Raw genomic sequence first — 27,588 nt, forward strand, 5'->3', positions numbered from 1 at the left:
GATGTTCGTTCACACAAATATTTTTATACGAGGATTGTCTGACAAAAGCTTTTTCTCAGTCAGATGCCCTTTCAGTTAAAAAGGGCAGGCAGAAATTAGAGTACCAAGTCACGCAGGCTATACTGTATGGATGCCCTGATCTTGAACAAATCAACCACCGTTCTGCATTGCTCATCTTGTCCTCAGAAGTCCTTTCCCCACAATATTCAGTATTTGCTAATCTGAGAAGAGGGTAGGCAAATCTAAATTAGAAAAACATACACCGAGAAACCAGTAAGAGGAAAAACAAAGTTGGAGCAGTGAATGATGAAAATCCACTGCAGAAAATATTCCCACAAAATAGCTAGCAGAGCCACAAAAGTATCAAGTAGTCAAGACATTTCCTTAGTAAAACCCTAAAGAACCAAATGAGTGGCAGATCAGAGATTGCAGCTGAAAACAGTGAGAGTTTCTGTATTTAAATTCAATGGATTATAGTTACTGGTTATTAATATATTTTTCTACTCTGTTACAGCATTGTCTCCAAAGCTGTCCTCTAGAACTCCCAACTGTGAGTACTGTATCACTTTTATACACATTTCATCATCTCTTATAAATTCTAATACTTCTGCAATGGGAAAAAATGAAGTTTGCTTAATACAGTAAACATTACATATAGATGACATACTTCACAATGAAAACAGAACACTGATATTTAATTTGTATTTTCTTTAAGAATGAATTGATAGCCATACCCTGAATATACAAGGGACATCTTTACGAGTTGCATGTATTACATCTGATGCCAGGACAGAGCTCACACAAAAATCTTCATCTCTAGTTAAAGAAAAGAAAACAACAGAATCATATACATATCCACACAGGCATATACTTGTGCAAAAATTAAACAAAAATCTAACTGATATTGCAACTGTTTCAACAGGCTGTAATCTTGTAACACTGCACAGAGGTCACAACTGGGATTACTGCTTTGTTATGCTAGGAACTGCTCTTGACCCAAAGAGCTCAAGCTTTAGTTATGATTCTACAGCATTCAGTACATGTAACTCAGTCCACCTGAAGTCAAGTGGACTGCCTTTGGTTTTTGGTTTACTGATCACACCGATTCTACAATTAGCAGCAAGAAAATTGCTCTTCCAGCCCAGCAGACACATTAGAAATGAATAATTCATACCTCAATGTGTAGCAAGAGAGGGGCCTTTGGAAAAAAAGAAAAATCACATAAAAAGCTCTTGGCAACATAATTATAGTTTGTGGGATGCAAATAAGGGTTTTCAAAATGACTAGATTTTATTCTCTATTACAGTAAAATAAACAGACATCAGAACAACTTTTGCATTTCACAGTGATCCACCCCAGAGGGCTTGTCTACACAAGCCTATTTAACTGCATATGACCAAGCTGATCACCATAATTGCCAATTTTAGTGCAAAGATTACACTAATGCCTGAAACTTGCCCACACTAGAATTCATAGTAGTTGTGGTTAATGTCTATTAAAACATCTAAGGATCCTCAGAAGACAGACTCAAAGAAGCAGCTACAATCAGCAGAGAAAGCATGGGACAGTTAGTACACTAACTAGCTTGGGTGCTTCAAGCAATGTAGTGATATGAACACTGTTATTTGCTATACATCCACACTTCTTTTCCTGCTGCTGGCAGGTCAAAGGGAACCATCGGTGCCAGCTCTCAGAGAATAACTGGGAAAAGAATACCAATACTGGTGCAACTCCACGGCAATAGTGTTCAGAAGGTGCTTGTAAATGCAAACTTTATACTGAACAGAGACAGAAGACACTGTAACAGTATAGCAGGATATTACACTTTCTTGATGTTTCAGTAAATTAGAATTAAAAATTCTTGTTTACTCTGATAAATATAAGTATCAGATCTTTTGCAGACGGTGTTCAGTGTTAAAATGTTTCATTGTGAAAAAATGACTTGTATGAGGATGGAGGTTCAGAGTCACACTGCAAATAAGTTGGTGCTTTTCTGAAGACTACTTAGTTTCTTCTTAATGTTCTTGAAATTCCTGGCCATGGGATGATGTGTGACTCACTATTTTGCTCAGAATGCAGGGGAAGGACCAATCTTGCAAAGCTTTTCCATTTTCCATTTGGGCATACAGAATACTAGGAAAGAACATGCTAATACTATAATCATTTCACTTAAGTGGCTTATCATTTTTGTGCCAATTCTTTCAGCCTCAACTTAGCTGAATTGTATGCTCAGAATACACAGGTCTTCTCAGACAAGAGCTCTTATGATCCAAAAGTTTCTTGTGTTATCATAAATAAATATTCTTGTTAAGGAAAAAGTACACAGGATTTCTACTCTATCATGACAATACAAACCTGAGATCCAAGACTTGACTTGCAACAACTCCAGGCTGCGTGGATTTCCCTTCAGGCACATCATATAAGAAGAGTTTACAGTCACAAACAACTGCATAAGCTCTCTGCCACCCTTTCTTAACTCCTGTAGGCTTCGGAACCTGTGTGTAAATAACTGATTGCTTATTACATGGAAATCCATAGAAGACACAGGAAGAAGGGACATTTAGTAAAGCTCATATTTACATTAATGGAATCTAAATACACTTTACTTGCCCTTCAAAACTGAGTGGAAGGGAAAAACAAACAAAAAACCCCACAAAGAACCAAGCAGTATTTTTCCTCCCTTAAGTTCATCTATTATCTGTTTCAGTTTAATAAACAATGTATTCCAATAAACAATTTGGTCTGTACCGTCCACAAATACAAAAATAGGACAATTTACTTTTTCTATTATGTTTACATCAACTATGACAGAAATCTTCCTTAAAGTAAGTTTTCTTCTGGTACTTCTGGTAGCTAAGATGCCCAGTCTTCAGCTGTTCTACTAAAATCCACTCTTTCTTGCATATCTAAAGCCATAAGTGCTGAATACACTACATAAATTGCACAAAAAGCCTTAAGGCTTTAATAGAGTTTATGAGATGTTTAAACATACTGAGAGCTTCCAAACTACATAACTGTAAGTGAAGTTTAGCATTGTTCTCTTATCCAAGAACAAAAGACTCTGTTACCTTGACGTAGCCTTTATAGGCGGTTCCTATTCCTCTTTGCACATCTACTCCAAGAGGCCTCTTGGCTTGCTCAGGGGGTATTGGACAGACCTGAGGTGCACTATCCTTGCAGGAAACATGGCATGCAAATGAACACACTAAATACAAAAGAGAAAATCCACTGTGAAATGCACATATGAGTCAATTGTAACAGGAAATGAAAGTGGTCTGCTCTCACAAACAGCAAATCAATTAATTATGCTGAAATTGCTGGTCAGATTTTGCAATAGCTCACTACACTAAAGGAATGCACACACCTAGATATTGTATGGGACAGCCAGGAGAGGGAGCAGGCCAGAGCAGTCTGCCTGGCTTGTTCTTGCAGCCACAATCTGCTCCCAGCAGGAGAGCTGAGGGTTACACACGAAGCACTGCAGGTGCTCACCACAGCCACATAATAAATTCACCTTTTTCAGAAGGTGTCGTTATTACACAGGTCACAGAACAGGGAAAAGCTACAGAATATAGCCAGTTCCACAAGCCTCCAGAAGTGCAGGCATGGCACCGCTATATTTTATGGTAGTCACCAGTACTTAGAAGAGAAGAAATTAGGGAAAACAAGTGATAGGGGGTGGAACATGGTGAAAATTTTGTTCTGCTGGAGATATGTCAATGTGATTCTAGTTTGTTCTGTAGCTATCAGAATCGAGTAGAAAGGCAAATGGGAAAATTCATGATGCAGTATTTAATCAAAAAACATAAGTAAAGACGACTCAAGTTCATAGAAACACTAAGAAAAAAAAAATACTGTTTTACATCTTTTTCTGCAAGTTTGGAACAAAGTTCAGAACTGTCAGCAACATGAGAAAACAAGGAGCCCCAGGGCAAGTGCTGGCAGAGCAGTAGGTGCTCTAAAGGAAAAAGAATTGACTATACCCCTGCCAGGAACATAGCCCTAAAGGGCCAATAAGGCAATTGGGACATGGTGCTGAAGGTGTCAGTGGAGAGAGTGCTACTAGCAAGGACTAAACTAGGCACAGAGATACAAGAAGATTACTTATACTGTAGCATTTTGCATAGATTTGTGAAATACTTCTGACTTCATGTTTTTAATCAAGGCATAGGTAAGTATTTTTACAGCAAAATATCCCCAAATGCTCATACTTGCAGTTCAGTAGACACACATGCATCAGAGAAAGCTTTCTAAATAAAACTAATAGACAGCAAGGCAGGCTAAAGGCCAAAAAACTTAGTATATGCTCTCCCCAGCACCGAGTTCATGATCAGCATAGCAAAAAACAGAATGTTCCAGATTAATATGTTACCATAGTATTCCCACAGCCTCTTGTGCACCATTACACATTTAGAAACCCTCCTCTCCCCAGCTCACACTATTATCACACTAACGGTAGCAGAATTAGCAGTGTGAACAGACCATGAGAGCTTAAATTCATTTGTTCACTTTAAAAGCCTGATGATGCAAAAGAAAGGAGAATCATTCAGTGGTAGTCACCTCTCTACCTTCTTGACCAAAGAAATTATTGCCTTAAAATATATTGATGTTTTGGGGCATTTTTTAGGGGGAACTGCAGATTACTGAAAAACAAAAAGGTTAACTGACTCACCATCACAGGCATAACCTTGTCGAACTAATCCCACCATAAGAGAGGTGCAATGACTACACTGAGTAGGGCTTGTAAATGACTTGATATTGAGCTGGTGAGCTTTAGGCTGAAAGACATGTTCAGGATAAAAACAAAAATTTTTCAGTTTCTGTATTTATGTAATGGAAGCATCTCCCCCCCGCCCAGTGCCCCTCTAATATACTACACCGTACATTCTGAAATCTGAGCTTCTTTTAATTAACAGCAGCTTGTAGAAGGTGCAAGACAAAAGTAGCATCTTTTATTTCCATTTGCAGAAGACACTCAAACCCAATCATACAACCAAATATTTTTTCTGATGCTCCTTCTGACAAATCAACACCGATCAAAACTTGTATTTGGGAACATCTGATTAAAAACATAGACCTAACAAACAAGCAACACATGACAAACCCAAACAGGACAAGAACAAACATGGATGGCTAATCTATAAATGATAATATCTTTCCTTAGTTCTTCAAAATAACGTTAGTACAGTCCCCCTACCTTTGGTACAGCTAGAGAAATGGACTGAATGGTGGGGGAAGGAACAGCAGGCATCCTCTGAAGCCGAATTGGTTCCTGAATCACAAAAAACTGTAATTGAGCAAAATGAGGCTTCAAGAATTTGTTTTAAAATTGGGGTGGCAAAGCTTATCGGTTCCCAACTCCCCCTTTTTTCTTCTTTAAAAATCATAAAAAATTTAATTGTCGTAAACATTGCCATTCTGATTTAATCTGATTTTCAAAAACATTTGTATTTTAAAGCACTCACAGGAAAGCCTGCACACTAACAAACAAGCAGCAATACAGAAAACATAGGAAAATGTGAAACATCAACATACACAGAGCCTGGAAAAGGTTTCGTTTGCAACTGTCCTCAAAGCAGGTGCAATTAACACTGACACATTACAAATAAGCAACATTCAATCCTGCTTTTTCATAATGAATGCTGCAACATATATTTATAATGATCCACATATACAGACACTTTCTAGTTAATTACTCTTCAGGATAAAATAACAGCTGCCTTACTTCTTGTTGTTGCTCTGCAGTTATAACTGAAGTAGATGGTGAAACTTCTGGTTTGGGACCTTGTGTTTCCTGCTCACTAATAGAACTGGTCTGAAAAAGTGACAGCAAACAAATTAGATTAGATACCACAGATTTGATGAAAAGTTCTCACACCAACAGAATAAAATAAATTTCCAGGAAGCTACAAGTACTATCTCACAGGGAGGAAAAAAAAAAAAAAAAAAAAAAAAAAAGAACATTGATGTACTATACATACATCTAAAATCTTAACACTCTAAAAAAATCTTAACTCTCTAAAAAAAAAAAAAAATTTCCTCAAAACAAATCCTGCTGCCTGATGGAAAAATCTCTGAAGTACTGGAATATAAAACCTAGTAGGAGGCAGCATAAATGCCATAACAACCTTCTTTTCCCAGAAAGACTGTCTCTAATCTCTTGCATGCAGGTATGGAATGATGTCTGAGAAGCTTGGCAATAATCCACAAAATAGCTTATTTCTCATAGTAATTTACTATACTAGGATTTTTCTAGAACACAACAGCCACCAATTCAGCCACAAGAAAAATTCTCAAAGTGATACTACGCAGTCTCTATAAATAGAAGTTGTTTAAAAATGGTTGATGATTCTATTATCATCTTTATCATTAAAATAATCATGTCTATTTTATCATATTCAACAGAAAAATTTAAGACCAACATCCATTACAAGCCTTCTATTTATTTCACTCTTCCATTAGCACCTACTAATACTCAGCACAAGGGGGAAGTATGCTACAATTCCAGGACTAAAGAAGCTGGGTGTGGAACCAGGATACTCTACTACTGTACTCTGAGGACATCATGAAAATCATGATTCACAAACATCAGATTGGGCTTCACATAAATGATGTAATTAGCTCTAAAGACAACAAGTAATGAATCACTCACTTCCCAGCCTGTTTAGACAGGAAAATGGCTCAGTTCAGTTAGCTCACTAAATATATTCAGATATTTGTTATTTTTGTTATAAATTGATTGGTAGAGCTGGGACACTGAGAGGAATCTAATTATACCATCATGTATTATGAACGATTTAAAAATTACAAACACAATCCAGCTTTAGCGATAATAGAGTCAAAATATAAAATAATAAGCCTGTAAAGAAGTACTAAAAAAGGAAAACTAAACTAGCTCTATTTAGTGGGTTAAGTTATAGAAAAGTTAAGGGAACAAAATGTCTGCTAGTTTTAGAAGGCCATTTTTACTATGACAGGTCACAACAAAAAAAGTAGACAAAACTACCAGCAAGAACTTACTTCTTCCCAAAAGGCTAGCAGAGAAGATGTAGACGAAGAAGAAACAGAATCCTTTGTTGTAATGGATACGAGGGATAAAAATGATCACTTATCACCCACACGAAAACTTCACATGGAATATTAGTAGGCTAGCTAAATAAAACGTTTATATGGCCGAATGATATTTATACAGACTAAATTAACCCAAAGCAGATGACAGGGACTATCTTTGTAAGTATATGTAAAACAAATTGTTGATGGAAGTCGTTAAGATCAGTATCAGGAATTTTAATATAGTTCACCAGAAAACACCACCCCTATTCCTATAGCAACAACACGCATCCATTCTGCAGAATGGTACCCTGACTGGTTCTGGACTTGACAGTCTAACATGTTACTGTTATCAAGTTTCTCTCTCTTCCCCTCACCCCAGTATAGCACATCCTGCAGCTTCAGTAGTTAAGTCAGTATGGGCATTTTGTGACTGGAAGCAGCACATATACAAGCTATACCTATGCAAATATCATAGCATGCCCATAGGCTTTTTCTTTTTGACAACAGTAACAATTTGAAAAAAATACAGGACATACACATAACCAGACCAATGAGGTATTAATTTGAGACGGTTTAATTTAGTTCCAGAAATATAACCGTATTCTGCAAAAAATCCATCCCAGAAACTGCTTAAAGATCAAGAGTTCATGAAGTAAGGAAATGTAATTCAACGTTGCACTTAACAGCTGCTTCCTCAGGGGATGTACAAACTTTTCTACATGAAACGCCCACTTGGAGCCATGATTTGTATGATTAGTTTTCTAAGGATCAGAGGGTGTGTCATGATAAACATATTATACCAACATCTGTAGGTCCTCTGATTCTCTTCCCAGTTCCTTCTACTTTAACCACTCCATTAAGATCTAGAGCCAACACTTTTACATATCTGTTTATACATTCTCTGAACTGTATGAATACTTTTTCTTATATTAACTGGTATGTTTCAACTGCAAAGCACTTAATCCATTACTTGTAATAGGGTGTGATATCCTTTCCAAAAAACCGGAATATTTATTATTCTGCCAAGGATTTGAGATTAACCAAAATAAACAAACTAGAACAAGAAATAATTAAAGTGAGCTTTTGGGAATATTTCCCAGAGGTGCAAGCTTCTCTACAAAATGTTAAGCAATCTGACACCTACTGGACAGCCAATTCAATGCACTGTCATACTAATTTGACTTCCATATTTTACATATACCAGATCCAAATTTACCATACATGGCTAAATGTTACTTTTAAGTAACATAAAATAATTACAAAAATGTGAAAGTTGAACTATATTTTTATAACAACTCACTCTGAAAGTCAGATCACGTGCAAGAGGAGAGGTGTTGAAATATTCAAAAATGGAATCTTGAAAGTCTGGAAGTTTGAGACCTAAAAACCAAAATAGACTGGCTTAGGTAAAAGGCAACATCACAGGTGCTATTAGAATTCTGTTAAAAAAGAAAGTGATCTTAATTACCTGTATCAGTTCTGTATTTTTCTTCCAGCTTTTTCTTCAAACCTTCCATTTCTTCCAACAGTTCCCTGTTTTTTGCTTCTGATTCCTTTAATTTACTAAAGCAACAAAATACGATCAAAATGGGATCTTAAATATCTGAAAGTACATGGTATTCCTTTCTGCTCTAATCTCAGAGTTTTGGAAAATGCTTCCCCCTCCCTGCCCAGAATTTCTTTTTTTAGCCTGATTAATTTAATTTTTTCCATGAACTGGCATCTCACGACTTGGCTGGATAGTGAAAACTGCACTTAAGACTCCTGCTACCAGTGCATATATCTGCCAAACAAAATTATTCTAATTGTACCTTAGTCTTTTCTTCTCAAGAATATGTCCACTCTACAGTTGGTCTATGAAAAGCTATTGAATTTGCTCTGAATGTGCTCTTATGCTACTTTTTCCCCAGGTGTATAAAATCTGTATGTTATTACCAAGCCATTCATAGCAGTGTAATGTTTACTTCAAGAAATTTCTAGAGTTCTTACTTGAATTTAAGAAAAAAACATGCAGTCTGTTGAACGAGATCTTTCTGCAAAGTCCAGTATCATCCCAGCACAAGGGGTAATTTTAAAGAAGTTGTTACTATTCTAACACACAGATTAAAGCAGCACGTTAAACCTTAAGAGAACCAAAAGACCTTATTACCTTTCAAAAGATATGTTTGCATCTTTAACTTTTCGAAGCTCTTCTTGAACTAGTTGTTTGGCACGAATTTCTGCATCAAGAGCAGACTGTAACTCCAGCCTAGCTGACATATCCAACTTCTGACTGCGTCGTACTTTCCAAAGTGGATCCTGGTGCAGTAAGTTACTGAATATTAGTATCAACTAAATGGTATTTCTAATGTTGTTCAAGGACACAAAATAGCTTTCACACTGCTTAAGAAACTGCTCTTTTAATTAATTATGGACACTAATCCTGCTACATGGAAATAACTGATAGGCAGACTTCATTTCATGTAAGTGATAGAACGAACAATTTTTACACTAGCCCAACATACTTGAAACTAAAAGGCTTTAACACTGAGCATGAAAGTCAAACTGAGGGAACCCATGTGAAAATGGCTAGTTTCATTCATGTAAGCGTTTAATATAAAACACATTAACACTGACAGTGGCAAAAACATGAAAAAAAGAAATAGTCTGGATTTTGAGATATCCAAGATACCTAGAGTGTTTACCTAAACAGTTCTTACCCTTGCTATGTTGCATACACTATGCTTTGACATACACTATGAAATTCATCCCCCTCCTCCAGGCTAAATTTTCAAGCTTTTCCAAGCATTTTTCTTTGTGGACTACATCCATACTGTGGACTACTCCTTAACAGATCTCTTGCTGGTCAGGCATGAACCTGCAAACTGCATCCTCATAAAAGTGACAGCCATTTCTTATGTTGAGAAATAATTACCTTAGATCAGGTTCTGCTGAAGTTACAAAACCAGCTGCGTTACAAAGAACAGAGAGCATTCCTTATTCTGGCAATAGCTAAGAAGAAAATGCCAACTGCCTTTGACCTGATCCATCTTCCTGTTATACCTTCAGACATGTTAGACCATCCCTTTAAGATGAAGCCAAAGGTAACTCAATAGAAAATCGTAATTTTCTCTTGCTTTATACTATTCATAGATTTGGAAAGGATAAGTAACTTTTTATCCATATAAACCAACAGTAGACTGACTGTTTGTGTGACAGTTCAACTGTGTTGATCAGCATTGCTAAAGACATGGGCTTTCTTATTTGGCTGCAAATAGCTCTTCCCTTCCTTAAGCAGGTATTTAATATCTGCCATGAGAAAAACAGTATTTTTGCCTTCGGAACTGGGCACTTTGGTGAGGGCTTCACCTCTCTGTTTGACAGAATGTCTGGACAATCGTATTCCTCTCTACATAGGAAAAACTATGGCACCAGGTCTCATTGTTCTGCAGGTACATAAAAACACAACATGATCTCAGTGTGTTACTGGTTCTAACAATACCAACCAACCAACCAATGTTTGACCACAAAAGAAAACTTGTTATCTCACTGTAATAGCATTTAAAATTATTCACTTGCATCTAACCTGGTGAGGTGAGATGCATTTCCACACTCCCCTTTAAGGGTTTAACGTATTGTTTTTTCTCCTCCACACTGTTCAAAAGCAATTTGCGATGATAGATATTATTAAAAAAACCAAGCTCCACCTCAGAATTATCAAATTCTGATGAGGTGAACCAAGTGGATTTCGCAAGCAACTCATAAAACTAGGAAGTCATTACATAAGCAGACGCTTTATTAGAAAAGAATTCTGATTGTTTGCATGACTTTTTTTCCCCCTAATATGTGAACAGAGATGAGTAAGAAAGTAGCTGAAACCAAAAATTTTGCTTTCTGGACACCACCAAAACAGTATGAATGTTTGCTATTTTCTTACCAGTGTTCTTGAACCCAGACTGGAACTTCTTAATGATTCTAGTTCTTCTGTCATCTTGGAAGCTAATGCTTGGAGATAGCCACGAGCATCCTTCTCATCACTTACCCTATTATGCAATAATAATAAAAAAAAAAGTTGCTTGACAGTTTTAAGGCTCATAGCACCACATACTTTATTCACCTAGTGTCTGCACAGGGTTTAGGGATGCAGCAGAAAGAGACAGCGCAGAGCAAACTGTCTGATACCAAACCCTCAATACAGCCTAGATTGCCTTCTTTAGATTTATCTTCTATCTGCTGCTCTTGACTGTGGCAGTTGCTAGGGAAACTGAAACTTCCCTTCAGTCATCAACAAGAATTCTGCAGAGCTTCACTGTTTTTTGGAGCCTGATCTGCATATTGTTTGCTTGATTTTTGTAAAGGCCATCTTCAAGGCCTCCTATAACATCTGGAAGGGCAGGTACACACACTTTATGAATCCCTTTTACCCCCACAACCTCTTCACTAGATGAAATATGCTAAAATATTGGCCAGCAATTAAAAATCCATTTTTTTTTGAAAACTACCACTCTTCAAGACCCACCCTAGAATAGCATTTAACTTCAGCCAGCAGAAGAATTTCAAAGAGCAAATACATCTCAATGACCAAGTATCCAGCACTGCAAATACTTGCTTACTAACCCAACAAATGACAGAAGGAAGGACTGAGCTGCAAGTTAAGTGCAAGTGTTTGTTTTTGGAAAGATGGGAATAAGTGTCAGGGAAGAGAAACAGAATCCCTCTGGGGGCTGCTGGCAGAACAGCTAATAAGGTTCTATATTTTAACATGTACCTTGTAAATCATGACTATCTTCCCTGAAAGAATTTATCAAAATATTCCAGAAGAAATTGAGTGATCTAATTATCACTTTAAAGTTTGATGTGAGTTGACACCAAAACTTAACAAATTGTCAGATACTTAACAGTATCTGACAATAGCATTTGACAATTCCAATTTTCTTACTACTCAGTTCTACTACAAAGTAAAAGAGGAACAGATTACCAACATTCACATGAATATCATGCTTTTGTTGATCCAAAGCACAAAGGGCCTGGCTACCATACATAAAAAATCCAATCAGTATTTTAAAAACTGAAAATGGTCATCAAAATTTGTAAACAGCACATACCATTGAATAATTTCTGCAATCTGAGCTTCCCAGTGAGCAACAGACTCCTTCTTTGCTGCTAGATCTTGGAGCTCATCTTCTAGCTGCCTGTTCTGTGCTGTTAACTTATCCACAAAGGAGCAAAGCTGAAACAAAAGATTAACATCACCTGCAGCTTATGTCAGCTTCAGACCTTTTTTCGTATGTGTATGTATACCCATGTATAGAAACTGAACAAGCAAGATGACTCTGGGCTATCAGGAAGTTCTAACATATTAACCAAAGAACTGGAAGACGTTTGCTTTTGTGTAGCTGGAGACTAGCTTCTGAGCGTAGTAAGCTACATTACTATTTCACACAAAATAATCCAAGAGAGGCCATTGAGAGCAATGAAGTTTAACTGTAAGCAATCAAGAAGGCAGTCATACTTCCTCCTCTGTGAGACCTTCAGGAAAAAATTGGAAGGCAGTACCCTCCAAGTTGTGGGAATCAATTCCACAAAGGACAGTATACAGAGGCTACAGTTACTCTTTAGTTAGATTTTTGACATATATCTGGCCAAAATTACATCTGTTTTATTCAGACACTGCCTGAACATTTACAGATTATTCTAATCAATGGGCAGACTGTTACAATATTAAAATATATTAGAAGGTAACAAAATAAGAATTGCATGCTTAAAAGCGTTTCCTAATATAATTACCCTCTCATTTTCTGTTGTTAGCTTTTTGTTATCTTCCAACAGCATAGATCTTTCACGCTCGTATTTCTCTTTCATTGTTCCTACTGCTTCCTCCATCTCACTGTGCCTAAGGAGAGGGACAAAAGAATTGAAACACTTGCACTGTAAAACTGGCAAACATTTAAATTGTGATATAATTGAGGTGAAATGTCATTCTGCTCTCCTATGCAATGCAATAAGAGAAATTTACAATTAATCAATTGTGCTCAAAAATTTACCTCTCTCGTTTTGCTTTCTCTAGTTTATCCTTTAGTATCATGATCTCTTTCTGCAGCGCAAGCTGATGGCTCTCTGAATCGTGTACTTCTTTTTTTACATTTTTTACTTCCAAGACATGTGATGCTTCTCGTCGGACCAACTCCTCTTCGTAAAATAAGATTTTTTTCTCCAGCTCAGACTTCATTTTGGAAAGCTCCTGCTGATGTTCTAGTGTGACACCTGCTGCCCGGCCTCCCTGTTTTACCTGCAGAAGAAAACAAATCATGAAGAAACTATGATTTTTATATTTTGCAACGTTACACAAAAGCAGAACTGTCCAATTGGCAGCACATTGGAAAAATTTTATTTGGGCACTGAGTGAGTTAAAAGGTGCCTATCTTCAAGCACTGAGCCCCAAGACTGACTGCCCTGCTTCACAGGATCACAAAATGGTTGAGGTTGGAAGAGAGAGGGGTGCTCTGGTCCCTTAATAATCTTAGTAGCCTTTTGCTAGACTTGCTCCAGTAAGTCATGCTTACATGAGCCTAAAAAGTAGTTGAAGTGGGTTGCAAAAATCCCAGATTTGGACTATGCCAGTTTAACAGGCACTTCGAATTTGATATAAACTGGCCATTTTCAAGACAGTAGTGTACGTAATCTCCAGGATATTAAAGTATTTCAAGAAAAAAAAGCAATAAATCTGAGCAGGTTAGGTCATGTTTCTAGTAATGCTGTAGTTTTTAAATGTTTCACAAGCATCAACAGCTGAATAAGCAAAACTACTGCAAGTGTTGTGTTATATAAAAATTCATTAAAAAATGTAAAAAAAAAAAAAAAAACACCTTTAGAGCTTCCAGTTCATTTTCCAGCTGCTTGGAGAAGACCTCACTGTGCTCACGAAGCTTGCGTTCTTTTGATGCTTCTGCTGCAACTTCTTCCAGCTGGGCTTCCAACTACAATCAGAGTAATATTAAGTCATTTCATCAGAAGACAGTGCTACCTGTATCATTTCTTTCTTCTCCTCCACAGGGAACGGTCTGAGAGCCTTTGAAAAAAAAAACTGTTTTCTCCTTATTTCTGTCTTCATTATCCCACTATAACTATTATCTCAGAACGTAATAATATTTTGCCTACAGTATTCCAGGCATCAATCTGTATCATTAAGAACTACTATCAGATAAGTTTTTGTATCCACATAAAGTGTGCCAAATCTGCTCAGGGACAACTGCACAGCTTCTTTTCATCATAAGAGTAAAAAGTGGTGCTAAGAAGTCATTGCTGTATTTGAAGAAGCAAGCCTTCCATGTTCACAAGTCAGCGCCGTGCCTCACCACCAGTACCTACCAAGGTTGCTAAAAAAAAATCCTGATATTTGAACACAGTAATTGTAAAATACTTCTGGCGTGAACACTGAAAACTTGTATCTTGCAAATATGGAACAAAAACTTGATCATGCATTTATCCACTTCAAAAAAAGACTTAGGTATCAGAAAGGCAATTTAGTGGCAACTAGGGCAACTGTTGAAATTCAAGCAACAGTGGCCCTGTTCTAAAACCCAGGAGGATAAGACTTGCATTTCTGTGTTCAAATTCAGCTGACAAAATTGTTTTTAAAAGGACAGTATTTTGAGCTGTGGGCCAAAATAATGGATTTTTAGACTACATTCTGACTGATTTAGTCTGTATTGTTATTCCTTTCTCCAACTGAAGAGGAAAATTCAGTTAAAAAAAAAAAGATAAGTACTCCAACACTAAATGATATCAAGATATTACATTTTCGGGGTTTCGAGTTCACTGTGACTTGGAGTCTAAGATAATCAGGACATGACAAAAGAACTAAGAAGCTGGGTATATAGCAAGAATATTGCTTTCCCCAGATTAAAATCAGCCTGATTACAAAAAATAAAGATGACTCGGTTATATTTCCTGATACATTAACAAAACATTTGGGGGAAAAAGGGGAGGAAATCAAGATCTACTTTGTGAACTGCACCAAAACGGTATGGAAGAGTTGCAGTTCCTTATAGACAAAGTAAATTATGGGTAATTTCTTACAGACGAAGTAAATTATGGTTAATGCTCCTGATTTATTATCATAACCACATATGAAAAACAATATAAGCAGCAGCTGAAACAAGTTATTGTTAGCTATTTTGTCAGGCTACCTCTTTTCTGATTTTCTCCGATTTACGTATGTCCTGTCGCATGGCATCAATTTTCTGCATGCTCACTTCTACCTCCTCTTCTTTGTCGCGAAGTTGCCGGGAGAGCTTCTGCTTTTGAGAGCGCAAGTCTCCCATCCTCTCACTGAGCTCAGAGAACTCCTGTACAGCTAGCTTTCTTTGCTGATGGGCATCCCTCAGTTCTTTGGATTGCGCTTTTAGTCTCTCTGAGGCTTCTACGAGTTGCTGGTTAAAGGAAAAAAAGAAAATAAAAATTAAACTTCTTGAAGTTCAGTTTTCATGAACTATCACAAAGCAAGTGGAAACACATAATCATGACTTGAAAGCTCAACCAACTCAAGTAACTTCTAAATATTATTTCTAAAAGTTAATTTATACAAATTTATTTTGGCTAAGCTGCAACAGTAACAAGCAGTATCAAGACAGTAGTTATTTTGTTATATATTTGAACATCATTATTTCAGAAAATTGTAAGGCAGACTTTTCACTTCTAGTGTGGCAGTTGGAGCATCTTTGCTACTCCAGGAGCCTTTCTTACAAATCTGACTAGAGAAGTCACCTCAGTTAATGGTTTTATTTCAGTTTATCATCGCATACTTGCATGATAATATATTTTTATTTTTTTAAAAGAATGTTTTAGCAGACTGTACAAGTCAGGGGAATCATGATACTCTGCCAGCGCTGAGATGCTGCTGCATGTCTTGCAAGATTCTTCCATTCTTCAGAAGACTCTGAGGAATATCCCTTAGAATAACTGTTAAGCTTTAACACTTTAATTGAAACTATACAAACTATGTTTCCTTTTGGCAAGAAATCAACACAAATTAACAAGATTAAAGTACAAATTTAATGTTCTACGTAAAATCATGAGACTGAAAATAAAAATGAAAATAAAGCAAAACTAGATTCCAGAATGTGTCCCCTGGCCAATGGACATATAAAGACTTCTGCCATTAGTAGTGAAATTCATGTACAATCAGTAACTTTCAAAAAGGCAAGTGTCCAGTCAAGGAGGAGATTCAGTTGCTCTGCTAATCATATCTTTTGATGAATAACTCTTACGCATGATTTACAGACAAGAGACAGGCTGTTAAATTCTAGTGGATAAAAACTTAGAAGTGCTATAAAAAATACCCTTCTAATACAGCTGCCTCAAGGATTTTGCCCCATGGATAACTTTTGGTGCATGTTAACACATGACAGTATGGCCACTAAACCTTTTGAAAGCTAGCTATTTGAATATATGTAGCATTCTCTGATATTACTGAAAATGATATGTAATATATGCAAAGCCACTATTTACTTCACAGTAAAATATTTTGGTGAGTTAGAGTAAATACCGTTTACATTTTGAAGAGCAAAGGTGTAATTTACACAACACTAAGTAAACTCAGCAATTACATAAGCCATCCCTGGCTTTAGGCAATAATTAAACTTTGTTGGTATTACAAAGATTAAGTGGGCTCAAGCTGGAACAGTATCTTAGCTCTATTAACTCATTCCATATATACATTTTTCAGAATCTGCAGAACTGATTGCTAGTCACAGATCTGCAAATTCAACTCCTGTGTATATTGTAACATCTTGAGAAGAATCAAACAGAGAAAAAAAAAATTCTCAAAAATACTTTTCTTCAGATTTCCCCCCCACACCTAAAAAAACAATTTCAAACTTAATATCCATATTCTTGGGCAAACCATATCCAATCTAACTTTACGATTATATAGTCTATTAGCTAAGGCAGTCTGCTTTGCCTTCCTGAGTGTGTAAGTTTCCACTGTCTTCAAAAGACTATAATGCACAAAAAAGGCAGTATTAAAAGCTGTTTATCACATCTAACAGAATGTACTTTAATAAGATTCCTAACAACTTTCAATAAAGTATGTCACTTTTGAAAGCTATGGTATTACTTATGAAATTAACAGATTCAGTGATATCTCAGTAACAGTTAAAAAAAAAAAAGGCAGTTTTAAACACTAAAATTGCAGTCACAACAAAGCTGCTCTAGAACTACCTTACGTGGCCATTTTTAAAGGCATACACCTTCAGACTAATACCTTATGAAGGTCCTCCTTCTCTTGCCGCAATACTCTGCACTGTTTTTCCAATCCTTTTAATTTGTGTATAGAGTCTTCATGTTCTTGTCGAAAAGCCACTGCATCTGCAAGCTGCCCTTCCAGTTTACTTATATCTGTAGAGAAATAAATACTAAAGGTAAATTGTTCCAAATTTGTATCAAGTAAGCAAGCAACATTACCCAAGCAAATTGGTATCACTTTGGCTAGGAAATTCAACTGTTCAATTTCTGTCCTCTTCTCCATTGCCATTGTCTTAGACAGCTTAAGGTACTTTCGGGGTGTTGAAGGCTCCATATAATTTTTAACTTTCTCAATACATTACAATATTACAAAAAAAGAAATCCTCCCATCAAAGACAGTTATCTCTTAAAGTGAAAAAGCTTAGCTTAGCAACAGCTACAGGACTGTTTGGAAGTGAAAAAGCCTTAGCACAGGGATCTGTTTTATGAGGAATGCAATTTCTAGCTCTTAACAACATAGAACTAAACTTGAGTTATTTGATTTCCTGTTCTATAATTCGACTTTTAAATAGTTTTCATTATATAACATGTAAGACTATAATCACTAGTGCATCCACCAAGACAGAAAAGAACCATTTCCTAGAATACATAAGTGCTTACAATATAGGAAGAAAATACTATCCCTGCATGAGACAGACTGGAGTCCCAACCGTTCACATTCCTGCCACCATATTCTCCTTGCAGTTTTCCCTTCAGTCTCGATAAAAATTAAACAAATTTGATTGAAATAATCACTTTAAGCACAAAGATTAACCAACTTCATGTAGTTCAGCTCAGTCTTAAGGTTGGTAAGAAACTGAACTGTTATATTCATTTGGTTTTAATTATTTCTTCTTTTAAACAAATAAAGAAGAAATTGCTTAGAGAATAATTGCCTTGCTTGAGGTTCTACTGATGTCTGTGGCAGAAGAGGAAATTGGATTTATATATTCACAGATCCATAGCACAGCTGTAATTAGAGTATCATTCCTTTTCTCATTTTAGTACAAAGCTGTGCTAAAACCCTTCCCCACCTTACATCAGCTAATGAATTACTTTTTAAATCACACTAAACTGCTATTGTTTACATTTAACAGCACACTATAGGCTGAAGAGTTGGATAAGCCTGAACCATTTGAAGAAGCAGCACAATAATCTATTTTGACTCCAACCTAATTGAAGAATATACCAGAATAATTTTTCTTGTAATCTGCTTTGGAGAGCAAAACTAATACTGCAATAGATCCACCTAGAAGGCGGCACATTCACAAACCGTAGAGGAGAAAAAGAAAAAAAAAGCTGGGGCTGATAACTGATCATGACACATACAGAAAGGTAATGAATTAAGAGAACACTAGAAACTTGAAAGTAGGAAAAAAATACTGACGGATCTAAAAAACAGTGGTGAGTGTTACCTGAACGGCGTATAACAGATGGAGGGCTTAGACATCAGCAGCTCAGCATCTGAGCTCACTTACCGGATATTACAGGCCACTACAAAACTCTCAGAACCGAGCCATTAGCATTCAAACCTGCCATTTAGTTTATCTCCAATTCCCACATAAAAAATGGACACTAACAGAAGGTTTGCATAGATGAGCCAGTTTTCTCTCAGGACTGATGCCAGTATTTGATTTTCTGCAATGCTTTCTAATTACTGTATTAAAAAAAAAAAAAAAAAACAAAAAAAAAAAAAAACAACACCCCAAACCCACCACACACACACACACACACACACAGAAGGGAGGAGCTAGCTTTCTCTTTATATTGTCAAAGGGCAACTAATCCTCTCTCCCCACCATCTCTTACATCTTCCCCCAATAAAAGTCCTCCAAAAACATACTTCTTCAAAACAGGAAAATGATGAGAACAGGATCTGCGGGGATTTTTATGGAAATGAACATAATACAAAAACTAATTGAATCCATCTAGCCAATTCCCTGTAGTTTAGACTCCTCACTCCAGTACAAGCTATCAGGACAATGAAATGGAAGAAAAAAGGTAAGTGCTTATCTGAAAAAACTGAAATGCTTCAATATTGACCAAGACTTCAGAAAACCACCTTTCTTGAGCAACTCCAGAATGTTATTTCTGCTTAGCAGAAACACACTGCAAAACCACAATATATATTTTGCTACTGCTAGTAATATTAAACTGCATTACTTTAATTACAACTAATCATACCAGAGGATTACCTGTTAATTTGTTCTTCAACCGTTCAATTTCTTCATTTAATTTTTTTACTTCCTTATCACGGTTTGTATTTACTGTAACACACACTGGACCCTGGAGGTTCTGCACTGTTTGTGTAGATTCTTAAATTCAAAAAAGGAAAGGAAAAGAAATAAAACAATGTTCAGTTAAATACATTCCAATTCCTTCTGATCAGCAAAACTAAGAATCCAACAAATATACACTACTAACCTTGCAGTTTTCTGTTCAAATCTTGCTTTTCTTGCTCCAATTTCCATATTTTCTTTTGATAGCCTTCTATTTGTGAACTGTTCTTTAAGTCATGCTGTGCATCCATATCTTTGGTTACAGTGTCAGACTGCATTGCACTCTTTAAAGAGCCTCTATCAGATAAAGAACTGCAACCAAATACATAAGTTAACACATTTTAATGAACAACCATAGCAGTCTGTAGTGGAGACATGCTCTGATTCCACCAAATACACACCTTAAATCTACACAAACAATTAGTACAATAATTGTTACAGTTAACTGCCAGGGTAGATATAATTATTATTCCCTAGATACTGTGTGTGCTGCCATAGAATTAAGATACTTGCATTTAGGACACCGATGATGTTTACATATGTTCACTTTGTAAACTCCCTGAATGATTAAAAATGCTAACTCTCCTATGCTAAAGGCTACTACCTGACAGCAAAGCAAGCAGAATGGAAGGGTGTACCTGCGCTGAAAGAGCTGAGGCATAGAACAAATGGTTTCAAGTGCTGACAAAGATGGATTTAACTTAAGTGACATGATCTAACTCTGAAAAGGATGAGATAAGCATACTGGACCCTTTCTGCCAACAGTATCGTTAAGAGTAACAAACTCTAAAGAGAAACAAAGGAATAACAAATATGGCCAAATAATCTCAAAAACAGAGACATAAGAATATGAGTGAGGTGTCTTTGCAATTAGAGCAAAGCAAACTCTCTTCCATTTCAAAGACGGAGAAGGTCAGCTGCATCTGTCCATGCTTAGAAGCACCTGAAAATCATGAATCAGGGTTGGAGCAGCACTAAGTTACATTAGCTTATCAGCAGAGCATGGGGGCAATGAGCCAATTTTGGACAAACTGTTTCTGGTAGACATGGAACATGGACAGGACTTACTCTCAGCTGCTCTTAATGCAAGAAGAGCAAGTTTGTACCTGCCTGCAAGTGCCACATCTAGTCTCACAAGTTTCACCCATTTCAAACAGATAGAATATTAAATATAAAGGTATCTAAATCTCGAGCAACTTACGTTTAGGTACTTTAAAAACTGAGATGATGTTTTACTGAGAGGTACATCCATGCATATCAACCTTTCTACATACTTATGAAAATGAGATTTTCTAGAAATAGGTGTATTTTGGAAACAGGTCTAAAGAACAACATACTCTTTGCTTACCTATCGGTTGTGTATGTAAACCCAACAAATGGTAAATGCAATCCAGAAAAGCCTGTATGAGAACTTGGTGGCACCACTTCCTGCATAAAAACAACAGCCATGAAAACCCCAAAGAGAACCATAGAGAGCTAAAGGCTTTTGAGGTAGCCTCAGTGGTCAAACAGAGATAGCTGACAGAAAAACTTTTCTTAATGACTATTGATTGCACATTGGTATGCATTCTTCATTGTATACCCTTTCATTGTTCTTGTAGGAACTTTATTACAGATTAGGTCACTTAACATAATGACCTGAATTTAGGAGCCTCTGTTTCCCAAATCCACACTTAGAATGCAGCATTTCAACAAGTTCAAAGCCCAGCGCAACCATTAAAAGAAATCAAAAACTTCCAAGTCCCTAATTAAAAGTGACCTGGCACCAAAATGCATGTTTCTGTTTTAGTATTTTAGTTACTGTTACCATTAGACAGGTAATCAAAACCAAGTCAAAAGCTCCTCATTTCTTGGTATACAAGCTGATGAAGAAATTGCACAAAACCCTCTGCTCTTCTTGACATTAATTTATAAACTACAAGACAGGGGAACACCAAACAAATCACTATTCCCCCTCAAACCAGCTCCTTGTTTCTTAAGTGACTGAAGAAGTAGCGAAAGCAATGTGAGCTCACCTCACCTGGACAGCTGCAATTACAAGCTGCATGGCAAATATATATATACATTTTTGAAGGCTCATAGAATTTATTCCCCTCTGATGATGAATAAACAACAACACAGGCTCCTTGAAAAGGAAAATTACAAAGGGACTTTTTGTCCCTCTAAACGCATTTTAACTTTGACTGACCATGTCCAATGCTAAAATAAATAAGTAAACCACGTCATTTCAAACTTGAAACAAACTGTTTCATCCTTAAGTCATTTTGAGTATTCAAAAATTGCGAGCTTCTTTTCTAAACAGTAACGCTTGCAAAAATGGATCAGTTCCAAAGTTTAATGGGGAATGATTCTTTTGAAATTTCTCAGACCAGCTCCACTTGTGACCAGCTCTGAGCCTTTGAGGATTCATACCATTATGACTGTAATGAGAACACTGTCTAGTGTAAGACTGTACCACACTGCATACCCATATGAAAGTTCAACTAAATCTGATAGTCTCAGAAACCAAATTCATGGCTTTTTAGATTTAAAAACAGAACAAAAAACCTTATTTTACTAGCTCAACTTATTAACAATTTTTCTACTTACTCCTTTTATTAAAGCAAAACCAAAAATCAAAATGTCCGTTTGCTTTGACATGGTAGTGCAGCAAGGTTGCATACTTGCATTATTAATATTTTAATAAAAGACTCACTGGATTTCTTAATACATCATCATCTACATCAAAGTTTGATGTGTCAGAAGGACTGCTAACATCTGGAATATAAGGCGCTTCTAAGTTTCGGATGTTATCCCAATTAAGTCCTTCAAAAAACGCATGAGACTTAAAATCCTCTATTCCATTTTGTCCCAGTCTACGTTCTCTACTGCAGATAAGACGCTGAATAAGATCTTTTGCTTCTTCAGATACATCTGTAACATGGGATGGAAATTGAAATCGCTCCTAGAAAACAGAAACAAAACAATTTGAGATATTTTTAGAGAAGGAACCCATTCCACTGTTTGCAATAGCGATTTCAAAAAGAAAGTGCTAAATTACATCAACAAAATTGGAAACGAATAAGCAGACATTGTTGTAATTCCAGCAAGCAGTGGTAAAGCACAATAAAACACGGCTGTCGGTAGTCTTTGTCTTAAATGGATTTTGAGGACAAGTAACCATTTCTCAATTCCTTTAACATAGATCTGTTTGAAAATAGTTGGGATTACAGTAACTGTTAGAAAAAATCATTTTTTTAAAAAGCTGTATATATGAATTCTGATACTCTATAATATACTAAAGGTAATGCAATAAAGGCAGATACTCACTGGTATTTCTACACGTAGATCCACTGATTTGCTGAAGAACTACTCTCTGAGGTTTCATTAATTTCAGCTCTTAAAAAACCCATAATGCTTGCCATTCCCCCACGAAACATTGTTACATATAAAAATGCATTTTTGTAATTTGCGTGTTAAATACTTGGGTTTTTAAAAATCAAAATGTAATTTATATTGGACAAAGATTTATCATCATCAACAACAAACAGAAGTTCTAAAAACATAGTTACCACTAATATATAGAATTACTCTAGATATAATAAGGATAACTTTTTTTTCTGTATTTTAGCTTGCTGCTACCCCCTGTATAGCCAAGAAGGTTTTTTTTTAGTCTGATTTTTCAAGAAGGGACAATAACATTTATTTATTGCAGTACCATTTTCAAGTTTAAAATGAGATAATTAGGGATCAAGACAGAGTAATCCAGGTTAATCTTAAAATAATCAATTAAAAACTTAAAAACATGTTCATTGTCTGTCCAAATGAAATTATAATATTAAGACTGTAGGACAAGAGTTTTGTACATTTGTAAATGCTTCCTCAATGGTAGACTAAGAGCCAGGTAGCCATGAATTACCACTAGGTTAGTCACATATTTTAATATAATTAACAGAAGCGTGCCATCAGTCAGTTCATTGAAGAAATTAAAGCAAAAGCAATTAATATCCATCACTGCTAGTGTTTCAACTCTTGCAGGATTTCATGTCTTATCCATCACCGCTTCATTGTGACAGCACAGTATTGCTAACATCTGTAAACTGCACTCATCTTACAGGGAACAAAACAATATACACCCTACACAACAGCTTCTTGTTACTTGAGATGAATATGCCCATCCTCCTAATAAAACTCTCCAAAGGACACCATGAACTGGTTTATTCCTACTCTCTAATGTTCGAAACACATCCAGAATTTTAAACTTTTTTTTTTTTTTTTTTTTAATCACTTCTAGTCTAGGCAATCTCCCTGACCTCAAGTTCTTAATGCAGCTAAGTCCACAACACTAGACTTGCCTACTTCCTTTTTGTACCGATTATCAGTGTGACAGCAAATGTGCACAGCTGTGTAAATAACACTACTTCATTTTTCATGTCCAGAAGAAACTATTATTGTGCTTAACTAAGAGCTGGTTTTAATTTCTACTTTTTGAAGATTTGTTAGATTTTTACAACAACAACAAAATCAACATTTGGAGTTTAAGAGAGTTTAATTTCTGCAATTCAGAAAAGCAAGTACTCTTAAATAGTGAACTAGTAAACCTACACAATCAGACATGGTTCTAAACCAGTGTGAAAAAACAGAGAACCACCATCACCTCAACATCTTTACGTGGTAACAGTTTCCCCAGTGTATACATATAGATTGAATACATTTCTTACTTCATGATTCATAATCTTCCCGTAGGTTTCCACTAATGACTCTGCATAAAAGGGTGTTTCACCATAAAGCATTTCATACATGCAGACACCCAGTGACCACCAGTCACATTCAGGCCCATATTTGCCCATTCCATCTTCCATTGCTTGCAGTATCTCAGGAGAGATGTAGTCAGGAGTACCCACAGCTACTGACGACTGCACCTTAAAAATAAGGCAAATGTCATTTCAGTAAGCTTTCACATTTTCTCAGAAAAATTCTTAATCATATCCTAATATTTTGGATAAATTCAGACAACAGAACATTCTTGGCTTCGAAAAGGGAAGAGATGTATAAAATTATAGCAGAAAATAAATAATGTATTAAGAAAGTAACAAAGACTAAAGTTCGTGTCTACTTCAACATAAAATTTGTTGATGTTTTATTCTAAACACAGTAGAAACACAAAATACTCATACCTGTTGTGAGAAAACAAAGACAAGAGGAGAAAATGTTTTGGTTTTGTGTGTGTTTATACATTTAAAATTATACATTTAAAATTGCATTTGCCTGACAGAAGTTGAAATGAAGAGTGTGTAAGCAGGGAGTTCAAATTTTATGCCCGAGTTTTACAATTTAATTTGATGACAACAAAACAAGATCCCTGGGCAAGTAGCATCCTACTTTTGTTGTGTAAAAAATTAGTTTATTAAAAAATGTTTATTATGTAATTGTGCAATACAATTACACACATAACACAGGGTGGATTTCCATATGGCCAAGGAGTAATGAAGCCTTGCCTATCATGACAGTGGCTGAGCTCTAATCTCTAGAAATATGCACTGAGGATTTACATAGCAGAGTTGTCTTGGCTTCTTCTAATTCATTCTGCATTTTAATCTAGTAAATCCTTGACAGGCATGGCATGATTACAGAATGTCACCAAGACACGAGCTTGTGCCAGAATTGGTGAATAATTCTGCATGTCATACTTTGGCAAGATTGTTACCCCTGAATACACCAAGCAAAGGAAAAAAAAAAAAAAAAAAAAAAAGATACAGAATTTAGCTTATAGTGATGTAAAACCTGGTGCACAAGGTGGCTAAATACTGTACCAAAACCTTACTGTTTCTTTTGTAAAAGGCACCAGGAATATGAAACAAACTGCTTATTAATCATCTCATTCTAGATGACTTTCACTTCAAGTATTTCATGACTGTTAAGCTCTTGGTCACCTATGACTCTAGCACATCAATGGCATCAAACTTGTACCCTTTTAACAAAGGGTCTTCAGACTTTTCAGAAAGAAAAGGCCTCATAAGAACTTAAATGGCCAGTAGGAGAGAAGGTAAAAGATTAAAAAGCATAGAAAAGGATACCTTTAAAAGTTAGCAGTAGATGAATACTTCAAAAACATTAAAAATAATGTGTTATACACTTCCCCAAATTTTTAGCATATCAAAAAGCTTACAGTCTATCATCTCCCTGGTGTACACTGACAATGCCTAATGCCTTTAAAACCAGCAACTCACTTAAATTTAACAGGTTAGTTAGTAATGGAGTCCTTTTGCTTTATACATACCGTGCCATCTTCACTCATTTTCAAACAGGATCCAAAGTCTGCTAGTCGTATGTGGCCATTCATGTCCAAAAGAACATTATCAGGCTTTATGTCTCTGTTATAACAGAAAGAATTGAAAAGACTTCAATACATAAATTACTAGCTCTGCTTGTGAAGATGAATCTTGCATCAGAATAAAAAGAAATTTTATGTTGGATATCTATTGGTGCAAATGCTTTTTCTGTACACGATCTCCTCCTAACAACTTAAAACTTTGCCTGCAACACTAAAGGCTTGGATTACATCAGATTTTCAGATCAGCCAAATTGAACTCTGAATGGTCAAATAACCAAACAGAACAACTACAGTGAGTCATAGCACTATAACAGAGATGTAGATCAGTTCATCAACATTATTTCAAGATTATGCATGTCACAACACATTGTTTAGGGGCAATAAAGACAAAAGAGAAAAGGCAATTTATTTCAAGCTGATGTTTTTTTGCCAACTAACTAACTTTTAACTTCTGGTCTGGAAACATTTGTTCCTTCTTCTCTAGATTTTGTCCATCATTTCTGTTGGTCAGTAATCTTTCCTGCTTGTCAAGGCTGTCTTTCCATACACTATTGTATAGCAATATTTGGTTCTGCTGGTACCTAAAATCCTTTGGCATGATGTGTACATGCAACAACTACTCTACAAGCACCGAATTTCCCTTGCTCTGGAATCAGGGCAATGACATTTCAGTAGGCTAGAATAACACTGGAAAGTCTCTCATATCAAATCACTTCAGTTCCTTTCACATACAGCTGCGCTACATAGCGGGGTATAAAATGGTATTCAGCATGCTGAGGCTACTAAATGACCTAAATGATCCAAGAATTTCATTTCACTGTAGATCATTATTTGATATCATTTTTGATATCAGGAAAGCAGCCAAAAAGGGCTTACTAAAGAGCATCTTAACTGAATTTAGTCCACCAACTAATTGCATTTTCTTTAACCACTCTGTACTCAATTTCACATCAGGTAAAAGCATCAGTTAGAGAGATTAAGACATCTGGACAATTTAACAAGATAGCACTAACACTTCCTCTTTCTTTTTCTCTCTCTTCTTTTTTTAACAGCCTCAAAATATCATGAATTATTTTAAGAGCACCTAGCCAGTATGTTGGGAAAACAAAGGGTAAGGAGGAGAGAAGAGCAAGAGGGCAGAACTGTCTCAAGTTGAACATTAGTTCTGTTGGATGACACCATACAGTCTCCACCTACTTGTCCCCTCTCCTTCTCTTTCCTTAGCTACACAGGATAAACTCCCGATATGTCAGCATATCACCAAGCCACTTCAAAACATCACTGACTATCTAAGCTGGCCTAAGATAACCAAATCAACAGATATGTGTTTGTTCAGGTTTTTTGTTTTTGTTTTTTTTAAGATACCATGTATTTAAATAAAACTCTCTATTATCAATAATTAAAACCCCATGTGCTTTATACGTAATTCACCAGTCTTCTCGCATCACAAAATGCTGAGCTTCCTTTCAGATGTGAAGTTCCAAATGTCACTACATATGGTTAAAAACAATCAAATAAACCCATAAAAACAGCCATTCTCAGCCATTCTCCCCAAAATAAAAAAGCCCCCCCCAAAATCCTCACCCATTCAAGCCTCTCAAAATTAAAAAAAAAAAAAAAACTAAAAAACCTTTAAAAAGCTTTTTAAAGCTCCAAAAGGCTCCCCCAAAGCTCCCCCCC

The 27,588-nt window shown here is 36.1% G+C and overlaps 1 protein-coding gene across 9 annotated transcripts in view; it reads right to left on the reverse strand.

Moving 5' to 3' along the window:
* The window catches only part of CDC42BPB (CDC42 binding protein kinase beta), a 93,413-nt gene that overhangs the window by 15,313 nt on the left and 50,512 nt on the right, over window positions 1-27,588 (reverse strand). For 4 of the 9 annotated variants that reach the window (XM_062576797.1, XM_062576792.1, XM_062576796.1 and 1 more), the window contains exons 6-27: window positions 25,855-25,948; window positions 24,296-24,496; window positions 22,291-22,539; window positions 20,944-21,023; window positions 19,741-19,907; window positions 19,512-19,631; window positions 17,297-17,430; window positions 15,222-15,464; window positions 13,899-14,009; window positions 13,077-13,321; window positions 12,820-12,925; window positions 12,138-12,262; window positions 10,970-11,075; window positions 9,203-9,351; window positions 8,522-8,616; window positions 8,354-8,433; window positions 5,726-5,815; window positions 5,198-5,272; window positions 4,673-4,778; window positions 3,069-3,205; window positions 2,356-2,495; window positions 735-816 (exon numbers count right to left, since the gene is read on the reverse strand). In XM_062576797.1, the coding sequence (XP_062432781.1) occupies window positions 735-816; window positions 2,356-2,495; window positions 3,069-3,205; window positions 4,673-4,778; window positions 5,198-5,272; window positions 5,726-5,815; window positions 8,354-8,433; window positions 8,522-8,616; window positions 9,203-9,351; window positions 10,970-11,075; window positions 12,138-12,262; window positions 12,820-12,925; window positions 13,077-13,321; window positions 13,899-14,009; window positions 15,222-15,464; window positions 17,297-17,430; window positions 19,512-19,631; window positions 19,741-19,907; window positions 20,944-21,023; window positions 22,291-22,539; window positions 24,296-24,496; window positions 25,855-25,948 (2,935 nt within the window). Of the gene's footprint in view, window positions 1-734; window positions 817-2,355; window positions 2,496-3,068; window positions 3,206-4,672; window positions 4,779-5,197; window positions 5,288-5,725; window positions 5,816-8,353; window positions 8,434-8,521; window positions 8,617-9,202; window positions 9,352-10,969; window positions 11,076-12,137; window positions 12,263-12,819; window positions 12,926-13,076; window positions 13,322-13,898; window positions 14,010-15,221; window positions 15,465-17,296; window positions 17,431-19,511; window positions 19,632-19,740; window positions 19,908-20,943; window positions 21,024-22,290; window positions 22,540-24,295; window positions 24,497-25,854; window positions 25,949-27,588 lie in introns of all 9 variants that reach the window. The other 5 variants (XM_062576790.1, XM_062576795.1, XM_062576789.1 and 2 more) reach the window with 2 other exon arrangements.

Source organism: Rhea pennata, chromosome 5, assembly GCF_028389875.1.
Source record: "Rhea pennata isolate bPtePen1 chromosome 5, bPtePen1.pri, whole genome shotgun sequence".
Lineage (NCBI taxonomy): Eukaryota > Metazoa > Chordata > Aves > Rheiformes > Rheidae > Rhea > Rhea pennata.